Source organism: Amblyraja radiata, chromosome 32 (assembly GCF_010909765.2).
Source record: "Amblyraja radiata isolate CabotCenter1 chromosome 32, sAmbRad1.1.pri, whole genome shotgun sequence".
NCBI classification, from domain to species: domain Eukaryota; kingdom Metazoa; phylum Chordata; class Chondrichthyes; order Rajiformes; family Rajidae; genus Amblyraja; species Amblyraja radiata.
Genome location: NC_045987.1, coordinates 19,672,345 through 19,686,350, shown reverse-complemented (window position 1 = coordinate 19,686,350; position 14,006 = coordinate 19,672,345). Strand labels below are relative to the sequence as shown.

The following is a 14,006-nucleotide window of genomic DNA, read 5'->3' as shown; positions in this document are numbered from 1 at the left end:
AAAAATCACCAGGAAGCACTTTTTAAATGATATTCTTAACTTTTGAGTCTCTAAGATGCACATTTTTTTAATTACCTTTAGGCGTCTCTTCATTTACAGCCTGAAAATGCGGCGTGTTGGGATTCCAGCTGCCAGTAATGATGTAAGATTTGCCATCTGAGCTTTTACCCATTGATTCCTGCAAATAAATATATTGCAACAGACTGGGTGTTACTGCTAATTAACTAATATGCAGTTTGTATTATGAAACTTTGCGTGTTTTCGTTTGGTATGTGGGTGAAAACTTATCGCTATGAAGCAATTGCCACCACAGGATGATTGCACACTGTTCAGTCATTACTGGCACTTGCTTTCTTGCATTGAGCTTGTTAAAGCCATCATCAAACTTTGAAGGATGTCATAAAAGACGTGAGTGACCATTTTAGTTGTTAGACCATATCAATATGCAGCTGGAAATACTCAGCAAGTCAGGCAAGCATTGCTGGAGAGAAAGTGAATAGTAATTGTCGAAGAATCGACCCCTTTACGCTCTCAACAAACAATGACCAATTTCCTGGGTATTACCAGCATTTTGTTTGCTATTTTTGAACTCCATGAAAATAAATGTAACCAGGGTGTGGTGAAACCAGTTCCTTTCATTCAACAGTTCACCGGATGGTCAATCCCATTCCCAACCTAGCCCATTCACACAGTCCATCCGAGGTTACAGATTGTTATTGAACCAAGCAACCCATGCATGGCAAGGAGATATGAAACTATTCAAGTACGATTCAGACAAGATCACTACTGACAAAAGGATCCAATTCATGCTTTTCCACCATCCCTATTAGTTTAGATACAGTGTGGAATCAGGCCCTACAGCCCACCGAGTACATGCCAACCATTGATCACCTCTTCACACTTGTTCTATTATTCCAATTTCTCATCCACTCCACTGGGGACAAGTACCTAGAGACCCCTTAACACTAGTTCTATGTTATTTCAATTTCACATCCACCTACACATAGGGGACAATTTAGAGGCCGATTAACCTACATATTTGGGATGTGGGAGGAAACAGGAGCATCTTGAGGAAACCCACGCGGTCACAGGGAGAACGTGCAAACTCCACACAGACACAACCCAGGGTCAAGCTTGAACCCCGGTCTCCAGTGTTGTGAGGCAGCGGCTTTACTAGCTGCGCCACTGTGCCGCCATGCAGTAGGGATTGCCTGATATGACATCCAGTCAATTAGGCCCTCCAGAATGACGGAAATTTAGCATCTTGTTCTGACCTCACTGGCACCTGTAAAAGCTTTTAGCTCAAACCCCTCATCTCCCCGAGTTGCTTTCAGATGAAATATAACCACGGCATCATGCTCAATTCACATCCGAGCTTCAAACCCTAAAGTTAATCCATCAAAGGACTTCTGAACCCTCAGAGTAACAGATGTACACTGCAAAAAGAAGCTGGCCCATCTGTCCATACCAACTAAATATGGGCTATTAGTCCAGGTTCATTGCACCAAGGCTATTCAAATGGTCACCAGGTACTTTTAAAATAGGCGAAGGGTTTGTGCCTACATCACCAGATCAGGCACAAAGATGTTCAGTTTGGATACTTTCATGCCCTCTCAGCAGCCTCTCTCCCTGTATTAACACATAGTAAACTAACACTGAAGGACTAGACCTCTGCAAAAAGACGTGTAGATTTCCGCCCTTCCCATGCTCCTAAAACTCCATCGATTTGAACTTCAAATTTCTGTTTGCCTTCCCTTTGCTTCTTTTCATTCTGAAACGTATGCAGGCACCAGCCTCAGCTTGCATTAAACTAACAGCCCAATATTTTTTACAGCTTTTGCTCCAAGTCCAGTAACAATGTTCCTGCTCTGCGGGAAACTTTTCAAAACCACATCTGTCTTCTCTCCCCTTCAAAAACACCAATGCTCACTGTTTTGGGTATATTATTACTTTGGTTAAATTATCAGACTGGGTGAACCTAGACCCCAGGGTTCAATTCCCACTGCTGCAGCTGAGGAATTTAAATTCAATTCATAATCTGGAAGTTATATGGAAATCTAACTGTTACGACGACCACAATGCTCTGGACTATTGTAAAAATGGGGGTGGAAATCTGCTTCCCATTCCCAGTCTGGCTATATGTGATCCTGACCTAATGATGTAGTTGAGTCTGTAAGCCACACAAATGCCAAGGGCAATTAAGCAACAAAAATTCCCTTTCTTAAAAGGGAAACCATGTTCAGCCAATTGAATGATGTTCTTTAAAGTAACACAAGTTCATAAGTTCTAGGAGCAGAATTAGGCCATTCAGCCCATCAAGTCTACTGTGCCATTCAATCATGGCCGATTTATCTTTCCCTCTCAACCCCATTCTCCAGCCTTCTTCCAATAACCCAACACTCGTACTAATCAAGAATCTATCAATCTCTGCCACGTAAATATTCATTGACTTATTAATATAATGTAGATAAAAGAGAACCTGTGGACTTGCTATAAATAGATTCCCAGAAGGTGTTTGATAAGGTGCCACCTCAAAGATTGCCGTGGAAAATAAAAGCTGACTGTGTAGGTTTGGAAAGAAGATTGGCTGATTAACCAGAAACATAAATGGATCTTTTCCTGGTTGGCAAAATGTAAGGAGTGGTGTGCCACAGGAATCAGCTGGGACTCCAGCTCTCCCCAATTTATATAACCAATGTAAAACAAATGAATAAAAAAGCTATGCCGATAAATTCCTTTCAAAATTCTTCCGCCACAACATTCTTCTCTAATCCACTTATTCAGTGCCTGAACATTTCTAGCGTAACATAAAAGTGTTACTTAAGCAAAAGTTAAATTAGTGGTATTTAAAATTAAGAATTATTTAAAGTACACCTTTTCCTACATTCATAAAGTATGCATTAAGGACCACCACTGAAAATTTCAATGCATGATTGCGGTTATTTCCATCAACAATCCAAGGTGAAAGTATGATTTGCAGAACTCTGGAATATGATGTTTATACAAACAAGTCAGCGTGTACGGAGTGTTCACTCCTTGCTTAATTATATTGCTTTTATTTTAGTTGTTGTTTTCTCCGGTATATATTACTATGGCTTCCGCTCTCAGAAAACCAGAGATCCTGGTGTTTGACGAAGACCTCGCAGAACGGTGGCGCATATTTGAAGAAGCTTTCTCAATTTACATTGAAGCAGCTCACCCTACTGCTGCCCCCGGTGTTCGAGCATCAATTCTTCTTAATGTAGCAGGCACAGAAGCCTGTTTGCAAATGTTTGCAAGCCCACCTAGCAGGCACAGAAGCCTGAAAGCTTCTCAGCGCTTTCTCTTTATGTCTTGAGTTACGTATTAAGATGACGTTACCTATGCTGTAACACTAATAAAGTCTTTGGATCTTAATCATTGTGTGACCTAAGTTATTCCAACAGCAGAAGCTCGACAAGGAGTAAGCTTGATGGGCCAAATGGCCTAATTCTATTCCTATTCCTTATGACATCCTTCAACTGAAACTGTGCAAAGTTTACCCCTCTACAGTGAAAATCTGAATAAATAAAAGTAAAAGGTGGCTACATATTGAGCAAAAGTCTAGATTGGCACCTTACCAAATCCAAAAGATGCATGTCACTGTTGCGGACATCTTTGCCAGGACTGAGAAGGAGGCCAAAGCACCTGAAGGAAGAACAACCGGAAATATTAATAAAGTTATACAGTGCCCTCCATAATGTTTGGGACAAAGACGCGTCATTTATTTATTTGCCTCTGTACTCCATAATTTGAGATACGTAATAGAAAAAAAAAAAAATCACGTGTGGTTAAAGTGCACATTGACAGATTTTATTAAAGGCTGTTTTTATACATTTTAGTTTCACCATGTAGAAATTACAGCTGTGTTTACACAGTCTCCCCATTTCAGGGCATCATAATGTTTGGGACACATGGCTTCACAGGCGTTTGTAATTGCTCAGGTGTGTTTAATTGTCTCCTTGATGCAGCGAGCTCTCAGCACCAAGTCTTTCCTCCAGTCTTTCAATCAACTTTGAAAACTTTTATTGCAATTTATGAACATGAGGACCAAAGTTGTGCCAATAAACGTCAAATAAGCCATTATGAGACTGAGAAACAAGAATAAAATTGTTAGAGACATCAGCCAAACCCTAGGCTAACCAAAATTAACCGTTTGGAACATCATTAAGAAGAAAGAGAGCACTGGTGAGCTTACTAATCGCAAAGGGACTGGCAAGCCAAGGAAGACCTCCACAGCTGATGACAGAAGTATTCTCTTTATAAAAAAGTAAAATCCCCAAACACCTGTCTGACAGATCAGAAACACTCTTCAGGAGTCAGGTGTGGATTTGTCAATGACCACTGTCCGCTGAAAACTTCATGAACAGATGATATAACTTCATTGATGATACAACTGCTGATGGTAGTAGCATTATGAATTCTGAAGTGTATAGACACATCCTATTTGCTCAAGTTCAAAAAAATGCCTCAAAACTCATTGGCTGGCAGTTCCTTCTACAGCAATGATCCCAAACATACTGCTCAGTACTCAGTAAAGTTCTTTACAACTCCTCAAACATATAACACAGACATTGCTAACAATTTGAAAATGCTAAAATGGAGATCATAAACCAGACTTATTGGATGAAGCCATGAAGACAAAGGCTGAATCAGCAAATCTAATATCATACTTATACAATATTATTTTAAATATAGAAATACCTACAACTGATGGTATTAGAAGAGACTGGGAACAAGAACTAGCTATAAAATTTTCAAAAGAGAGCTGGGATAAACACTTACTATATGTGCATAAATGCTCGATCAACGTACGACATACTCTAATTCAATATAAAACATCACATAGACTATATTATTCAAAAACTAAAATAAATAAACTTTTCCCCAATGTCTCACCCATTTGTGATAAATGTCAGTCACAAGAAGCTACCATAGCGCACTCTTTTGTTTTTTGTATAAAAATCCAAAAATTTTGGAACGAAATATTTGAAATCTTCACAAAATCATTTAAAATAAAACTTGTACCAAAAGCAGAATGGATCATTTTTGGAATATCAGAAGGTAACCCTGAATTAAACGTGTTTCAAAAGAACTTACTTAATTATGGGCTAATAATGGGAAAAAAGCTTATACTCAAATTTTGGAAAAATGCTCCAATACCAACAATAAAAATGTGGATTTCAAACATGTTCGAAACACTACACTTGGAAGGGATGAGACTCCTCCTAGCAGGCAAAGCAGACCACTTCCAAAAGTCGTGGTCTGCATTTATGGAACTATTACAAGCATAAGGTGCAATAGTAATTTAAAATATAAATGGTACCAGGATCTAAAATTTAAAAAAAAAAACACGGTTGGTATATCCTTTTTTGCAAGTTTTGTGTTACAATAGAGCGATTGTTTTTCCTTTTTTTTCTTTTCTTTCTAGGGTCTTGTTTCCTTTCTTTACTTCCTTCTCTAACTTCCTCCCTAAGGGGCTTTCTTTTCCCAACACTTTCCTGCACCTTATAATAATAAATTTTATTTAATGGGCGCCTTTCATACAAAATCTCAAGGACACCTTACATAGTAATCGGAATAAAAACATATAATCGGAGTAAAACAAGTAATTAAAGACATCACAATGACACAAATTAAAAACAGAATTCAATCCAAAAACAGAAAATCAAAAACACAGTGTGAAGACACCTTCACCTCACTTTCCTTACTTCTTTTATTTCTATCTTTTTTAAAGCTCGAAAAACGAAGTGGTACAACAAATGTAATAAGATATATCTGATGTGTATTATTGTAATTTACTGTACTTCTAATTTTTTTTTTTTTAATAAATAAATAAATAAACCAGCTGTGCAAGTATCTAAAATAATAACATGAGCCAAACACAGGCACATGGAACTGGCTTAGATGGGCATTTTGGTCAGCATGGGTGAATTGGGCTGAAGGGCCTGTTTCCATGCTATATTACTCTACGACTTTAAATGTTAACAAAAGATGAAATTGACAAGTACATCATAAATATAGGATTTGTATTAGTGTTACTAGTGGGAAGATCAGACGTTTTAGGGAAACGATTATTACAAAATGAATGACATTTCTACAAAATGACGCTAAGTCACTCAGGAAATAAATTAACAGCTTCATCACACAGCACTGGGAAAACACTAAGAAAGTAGATTTAGAGGAGAGTACAGCTTGTGGGAGACTTGTAACAGTTAGTTGGTTGCGCTACAGATTTATCTGACAAAATCATGAAAACCTTTCAAATTATCATTTGGGTGTATTGCAGTTTAATGACATCTGAAACTCAGAAGCCAAAACACAACCAATTTTCCCATTGTACTATACTGGGCCTTAGATCTTTAGTCCAACAATATCAAACATTAATTGAAAGTAAAAATCATTAAAGATGAACGTTGGCAAATAAAGATTGTTGATTATACAAAAAGAAAGCCACAACTAGGAAATACTAAGCAATAATTTCAAACACATTCACTCTGAACATGCAATAAAATTCCCACCATGCACACACTATAAAACATCCTGATTGTTAGCAAACTTCCTCCCCGATATAAATAGCATTCTTTTAGATATAACTAATCTAATTGGGTATGGTTGGGGGGAGGGAAGGTGGGGAAATGAAAGACAATCAGTTGAATCATAGCATTACACAGAATTCAGCAACAAGTGCTTAAGAAGGAACTGCAGATGCTGGAAAATCGAAGGTAGATAAAAGCGCTGGATAAACTCAGCGGGTACGGCAGCATCTATGGAGTGAAGGAAATAGGCAACGTTTCGGGCCGAAACCCTTGGCTGCTGCACCCGCTGAATTTCTCCAGGACTTTTGTCTACATTCAGCAACAAGTCACTGCCATTATTGGGCAGTCCAAATTTTGTAATTAACAGTTTTAGATAATACTAGACCAAGTGCAGACCCGTTGGGTCTGCTCCCCCAATGGTGTGATCCCCCAAGCCAATATTCCACCATGCACTCGTCTCCTCCAATGGAACTGAAGCCATTCCCAAATGTAAGATTCCAGCACTCCCCTGCCTCCCTCAGCAGTGGATTTAAAAAAAAAATCCAATTGCACCTCCCCTGCCTGCTGCAGCAGTGAAAGGTTCAGAGTGTTCCTGTCTTGCAAGTTTGTTTTGAAGTGTGTTGGAAGCTGATAGGAAGGAGCAGCCATCAACAAATCAAAAGGCAGAAAGTCAACGAATCAAAAGGCAGACAGGCAGCCGGACGGCAGCCGGTCGGATGGCACGAGAGTTTTAATAGTATACTAGACCAAGTGCAGACCCGTTGGGTCTGCTCCCCCAATGGTGTGATACCCAAACCCAATATTCCACCATGCACCTGTCTCCTCCAATGGAACTGAAGCCGTCCCCAAATGTAAGATTCCAGCACTCCCCTGCCTCCCTCAGCAGTGGATTAAAAAAAATCCAATTGCACCTCCCCTGCCTGCTGCAGCAGTGAAAGGTTCAGAGTTAACTAATCTAATTGGGTATGGTTGGGGGGAGGGAAGGTGGGGAAATAAAAGACAATCAGTTGAATCATAGCATTACACAGAATTCAGCAACAAGTGCTTAAGAAGGAACTGCAGATGCTGGAAAATCGAAGGTAGATAAAAGCGCTGGAGAAACTCAGCGGGTACGGCAGCATCTATGGAGTGAAGGAAATAGGCAACGTTTCGGGCCGAAACCCTTGGCTGCTGCACCCGCTGAGTTTCTCCAGGATTTTTGTCTACATTCAGCAACAAGTCACTGCCATTATTGGGCAGTCCAAATTTTGTAATTAACAGTTTTAGATAATATATGGAAAATTAGACTGAAACTGTTTTATTTTATTTTAATTAATTCAATTGTAATTAACTTAATTGTAACATAGATTTAATTTTAAGACTAGGCTAAATTAGGATCTTGCCCAAAAGGAGTTTGGCAAATCTGAACAAGTTCATTGTGGATCTTCACTCTCAAAACACATCAATTTGGCACAAATTAGTTTCTCTCCTTGAGTAGGGGATCCTACTGTAAAAATGCTGCTGCTGAGCAGAAGATCCCAATTCTGAAACATTACCGGTACTGAATCTCACAATGAATCACACAGATTTATTCCAACAACATGAACATAGAAACAGTGCATCAGAGGAACTGGCCCTTCAGCCCACAATGTCCACGCCAAACATGATGCCAAATTAAACTAATCTCTGCCTACACGTGATCCACATCCCTTCATTCCCTGCATATCTATATGCCTGACTAAAAACCTCTTAAACGCCAATATCTCATCTGCCACTAAAAACCCTGACAGCACTTTCCAGGCACCCACCACCCTCTGCGTGTAAAAATAACGCCCCACACATCTCCTTTAACTTTTCCCTCTCATTTGAAAAACCGTGAGCTCTAATCTTTGACATTTTTAGCCTGGGGAATAAGTTTCCATTGTCTACCATGTGCATGCCTTTCAATTTTATACACTTCTATCATGAATGGGAAACATTTCATCTGTCATAGAAATATGACAGTTTGGTTGATTAAGCATTGTCTTCACCAGTTTAGAAGCATAGCTCCATGCTAAAACCAGACTAGCCAAAAGCATATTTGGAATCACCAACTTAAATTAACCAAATATAATTTGTTGATTTAGTACCTTTCAATGATAAGCTCCTTGTTGGACGCTTGCTGGACGCATATTACAATCTTCTTATCCACTCCCTGTCGGAGTTTGAAGCATTGTTTATCTTTCTCTTTGGGGACTGCACTGTCAAGGAAAAACCAGAAAACATTTTGGTAACACATGCATGTAAAGTTATTACTTCATATTTCCTGATGAGATGGGAGGCCATCCAGCCTGCTGAGTCTGTGGCAGCTCTCAGAGTATTCCCTTCTATCCCATTCTTTCACTATTTTACTTGGGGCAATTTATCTGCCTTAATGTTTGTTAAACTTTACGATAGCACCTGCCTGATCTACCTCCTGCTGCAACTCGTTCCATACACCCACCACCCTTTGTGTGAAAAAATGATCCCTCAGGTTTTTATTCAATCTCCCCCCCACCCCCCCCCTCACCTTAAACCTATGTCCACTGGTTCTCAATTCCCCTACACTGGGCAAAATATCTGTATGTTTACCTACACCTCTATAAGATCACCCCTCATCCTTCTGTGCTTCAAGGAATAGAGTTTTAGCCTGCTGGCAACATCCTCATAAATCTTCTCTGTACCTCTTCCCGCTTGACAACATCGTTCCTATAACATAGTGCCAATAACAGTGTTCATCTCTGCCTCAGAAAGAAATCAGATTTGGAAAGTTTCCCCAAAGGTAATTATCTTTATCTTTAAGTGCCAGGCAACATTTGTCAGGTACAGGTCAAGATTTATCCTCTCTGGTACTGGAAGATAAAGCAGCTCTGACATTTTCTAAAGGCATATCTATTGAACATTCAATTCTTTGACAAGGATGCTAAATGATTCTTATAACTTTGCCATTAACACACTGGTTAATTTTAGCTCATTGGCATTTGCAACATTGTAAATTAGATATTTGAGCATCCAAGGCATGGCAGAGATGGGGGCAGAGCAAGAAGGTTAGAGGAAGATGACTAACAGATGCATCATAATAAAACAAATTAGGATTTCTTCATTCACTTAATTGGAAGGTCACAGTGAACGCAGTTTATAGCAACAAAAGTGGAATATTTTAGACGAGATACAGCACGGAAACAAGCCCTTCGGCCCATTGAGTCCGCGTCAACCAGCATTCACCGCATTCACTAGCACTATCCTACACACTAGGGGCAATTTACGATTTAACCAAAGCCAATTAAATAAAAAAACCTGTACGTGTTTGGAGTGTGGGAAGAAACCAGAGCACCCGGAGAAAATACACACGGTCAGAGGGAGAACATACAAACTCCGCACAGACAGCACCTGTAGTCAGGATCGAACCCGGGTCTCTGGCACTATAAGGCAGCAACTCTATCACTGCGCCACGGTGCCAAAATGACAAAATGTTTTTGTTTTAAAATAGTACTATGGTTATAATTTTATTCACAGTGTCCTGTAGAGAAACATCCCTGGGCACCTAATGGAAATGATATCAAACAAATGTTGACTACCCAACAAGATATCAGGGTAGATAATCAAAAGTGCACAACTGGATTATCTCAAAGTCAAAAAGAGAGGCTCAGAAAGGGAATCTAAACTGATGTGCTTCACAGTTGAATAGGAGAGCAATAGAAACACAGTAAAAATACAGTAAAACGCAATATGCGATTACCAGGCAGTAGGCTGTTGGCAGCTGCAATTATAGGCCTGGACAAGCAATCCCAGGTTAGACATTTATGTTTTGCCATAAATTGTTGGCAAGCATTGGTCTTTCCCCTCTCCACTGAGAGAGACCTGACTAAAGTCCAATATATTATCGTTTTTCAGTGTCACCGGATGCCCGAAGACACATTTTAGAAACACCGTATTCGAAAGGGGCTCAAAAACTTCATTCGGGAGAATTGGAGATGGACAATAAACACTAGCAATGACAGAGATGCCCATCAGTAAGGTTGAAAGAAAATATTAATGCCCTGCATAACACAGGTCAAATGAGGCACATACAGATACACACTCGTGTATCTACAAGCCAGGTACAAGTTTGCCTGGCCATAGTTAGAACTTTAAGCCCGCTTTCTGCGTGATAAAGTACAGCTTGCTGTTCACCACTACTGCAAGACACCTCTTTCCCTCCCCCCCCCAACCCCCCTCTCCGATCCCTCCCCTAGAAGTGGGATGGATAAAGCACAAAAAGGAAAACTGGTTTCAATTCAAATACAAACATTCAACAGGTCTGGCAGCATTTATGGATAGTGCAACAGAGTCAAAGATCAGAGTGAAAGATTTTGGCCGTGAAACATCAACATTAACTTTCTCCCTCACACACTTGCTGACCAACTCCTGACATTACAGGCAATTTGAGTTTTTCAGATGCATGGAACTGAGATGCTAGTCGACAAAGACACACAGCACTGGACGAACTCAGCGGATCATGCGGCATCTCTGAATATGGATACGTGCCAATTCGGGTCGGTACCGTTCTTCAGGCCAAAGAAAGGTCACGATCCAAAATGTCACCTGTCCATGTTCTCTAAAGATGCTGTCTGACCCGCTGAGCTACCCCTAGCACTGTTCACAAATGCCGAGTTTCACTAAAAGGGCTATAAGCAAAAGTACAAAAGCTTCAAGTACCTGAAATATCCTTTACCATCATCTTCTTTTATCTCCAAAGACACAGTAAATGTGAAGATATCACTGTCAGGGGTTAGTGTTGGTGGATTTGCTAAGAGAGGTGTAAGCTTTGCAGACCGGCGAAAGGCCGTGGCAAAGCTGTACAGTATACGGCTTACCTAAATGTGGATTATAGAGAAATAAATTAGTCACAGCACAAGTTTAGGATACAATTTTCAACCAAAAAGTATTAGCTTAATTGAATTGAATTTCAAACTTTCCAGTAACATTTTTGTACTTTTAATGCACCAGTGAATAAATTAACAATGGCTTTCTAGTCATTCTAGATTGAATAATATGTCAACCACTATTTCCCATTAGATCAGAAGCATCAACTGCGTGAAAGATTCAAGAACAGAGCGAATATGTATATCTTGCATTAGAACAGTTGGAACTAGATTAAAGATTGTTTTCAAAAGACACTCGATATTTCTTGAAAAGTCAAGTGTTCCCAGCCATTAGAAAAATTGGCAGACCACAAGTAGCAGTTGGCATTAGGTCAATCCAAATTCTGCACTGGCATTACTTCCTGAGGCTGAGCCAGTCAAAGATGCAAAAGTAGATGATTATGGGAAGAAACCTAATAAACTGGGCTTCTTTTGCTCAGGGGTGAAAAAGGTATTAAAATTATAAGAGGCACAGCTAGGAACTTTTTCCCATGGTATAGGTGTCAATAACATGAAGGCATAGATTTAAGGTGAGAGGAAGGAGTTTTAAATGGGATGTGAGAGAACATTTGCTATTTGGAATGCAAAGGAGATGGTGGAATCAGATAAATCACTATATTTAAGAGAGAGTTAAGACAGGCTCATGGGGTTGTGCAAGGTGGTTCAAGGGCCTGATGGTTGATGAGAAGAAGCTGTTCTTCAATTTGGAGGTAATGCTTGTCAGTCTCGTGTACGTGCAACTTACATTTGTTTTCAAGCCATGTGAACATTTATTATCGTCAACACATTTGTAATCAAGTTACAGGACTCACTGCTTCTGGTATTTCACATCGAAAGACATGAATCCTGAAAATTTCTGCATTGTAGTGACTTTCCGTGAAGGCAAAGCAATCACTCTCTGCAGTACCATCATGCCCTCTGACGCAAAACAATATCTTGTAGATTGGATAGTTTGCTATTTCAGTGTTTATTTGGGGATCAAGCAGTCTGTGGGGGAAAAAAAACCCAGAAAAGATTGTTATAGCAACTTTAATCAATAAATGTGCAAAAACTAACGTCCTATAAATTCTCAGGCTTTTGTGATAGAGAATTCTGTCATGTTTACTCAGGGCACACACTGTGGGAAGGGCAAGAGAATCTCCACTTATACTACTCATTTGCTTGATGTGGGCAATCACACACATCCACACAAGCCATTTGCTTTCCAATATCCCCTTCAGTCTCTCTTATATCCCAATAGGTATATTAGGAAGTAGAAATTAATACACTATGCACCCCACTGCTGCTCTTTGCAGGTTTCCATTTCATTAAGAAAAAAAGTCAAAACATTAATCACTTTGCCACAATTTAATGGAAGGGTATTGTACAAAAAGCTATGTCCTTATGAAAAATGCGGTTCCCTTTTGAAGAATGCAGACACAAAATACTGCAGATGTTGGAATCTGGAGCACAATCAAACCGCTGGAGGAACTCAGCAGATCAGGCAGCATCTGTGGCTGGAGTTGGGCAGATAATGCTTGGGTCAGAAGTTTTATTCAGACTGAACACCTGCAACATTATCTATCCATTCAATCCAAGGTAGAATGTATGCCTGTGAGGTAGAATTATTAGAATTAGTGGCACTGGCTGTCTCAATCTTTCCATAGTAGGATTTAACACAACTGCTCACCTGACCTGCCAATTTCGACCAGCAAATTATTTTTTTCAATCCCTATTGAAGAAACTTTAATCTAGAATATTATTAAAGTTTAATGCAGACCCGTCATTTAGTTTCTACATTCAAAAAGCTGATGGCAAGAATTGCCTTATTTCCCCAGTTAACATCAATAGTATTTAACATAGTTTTCTTGGGTTGGATACTTTCAACTCATCAAATTGTTTTTCTTATTATCAGATATCTGAGCAGCGCAGGTGCCCACAGGTCAGAAAGTAGTTTATTGCAATGAAGGATTCGAAAACAGGGGAATAGCTCAGTACAATGATATTGGATCAGAAGAGTTTGGGATGAGGGAACCAAGAATGGTGGGCGTAAAAAGAATGTTTATTGCAGTTGATCAAGCTTAGGGATGTGGAAACTAAAAGGTTAAACTGCCACGATCACTGAAGATAGGGGGCAGTTTTATCCATGACCTGTTCAAAGGTCAGTTGCTACCAGTTGTTGAGAGTGCGTGGCCTGGCAAACGGATAAGCTGACCATGAAGCTGTGTAGATATAGTGTAAACTAGTCAAAATTTGGCACAATTCTTCTCCAAGGCTCAAAAAAAAAAAAAAAACGCTGGAGGAACTCAGTAGGTCAGGTAGCATTTGTAGAGGGAATGAAAAGGGGACCCCACCAAAATGTGTTCTGCCCGTTCCAGCAGAGTTCCTCCAGCACTTTATTTTTCGGCTCAAATTCCATCATCTGCAAGCTCTTGTGTTTCCAAGATTTCTTCAACAGCGGTCACTTCAAGATGCACAAAATTGGTTACCTTTCAACGAAGTCCAAATCAAGGAAACCTGAAAACTGATACATTCCCTCTCAGTGATTGTTTCAGTCAGTGGATCCACA

At 39.7% G+C, this 14,006-nt stretch overlaps 1 protein-coding gene across 12 annotated transcripts in view; it reads right to left on the bottom strand.

The window, feature by feature from the left end:
- Nucleotides 1-14,006, bottom strand: part of rabgap1 (RAB GTPase activating protein 1) — a 158,455-nt gene that overhangs the window by 102,053 nt on the left and 42,396 nt on the right. For all 12 annotated transcript variants that reach the window (XM_033048838.1, XM_033048840.1, XM_033048835.1 and 9 more), the window contains 5 exons: nucleotides 12,271-12,445; nucleotides 11,253-11,410; nucleotides 8,666-8,776; nucleotides 3,600-3,666; nucleotides 76-178 (listed from right to left, as the gene is read on the bottom strand). In XM_033048838.1, coding sequence (XP_032904729.1) covers nucleotides 76-178; nucleotides 3,600-3,666; nucleotides 8,666-8,776; nucleotides 11,253-11,410; nucleotides 12,271-12,445 — 614 coding nt within the window. The remainder of the gene's footprint in view (nucleotides 1-75; nucleotides 179-3,599; nucleotides 3,667-8,665; nucleotides 8,777-11,252; nucleotides 11,411-12,270; nucleotides 12,446-14,006) is intronic.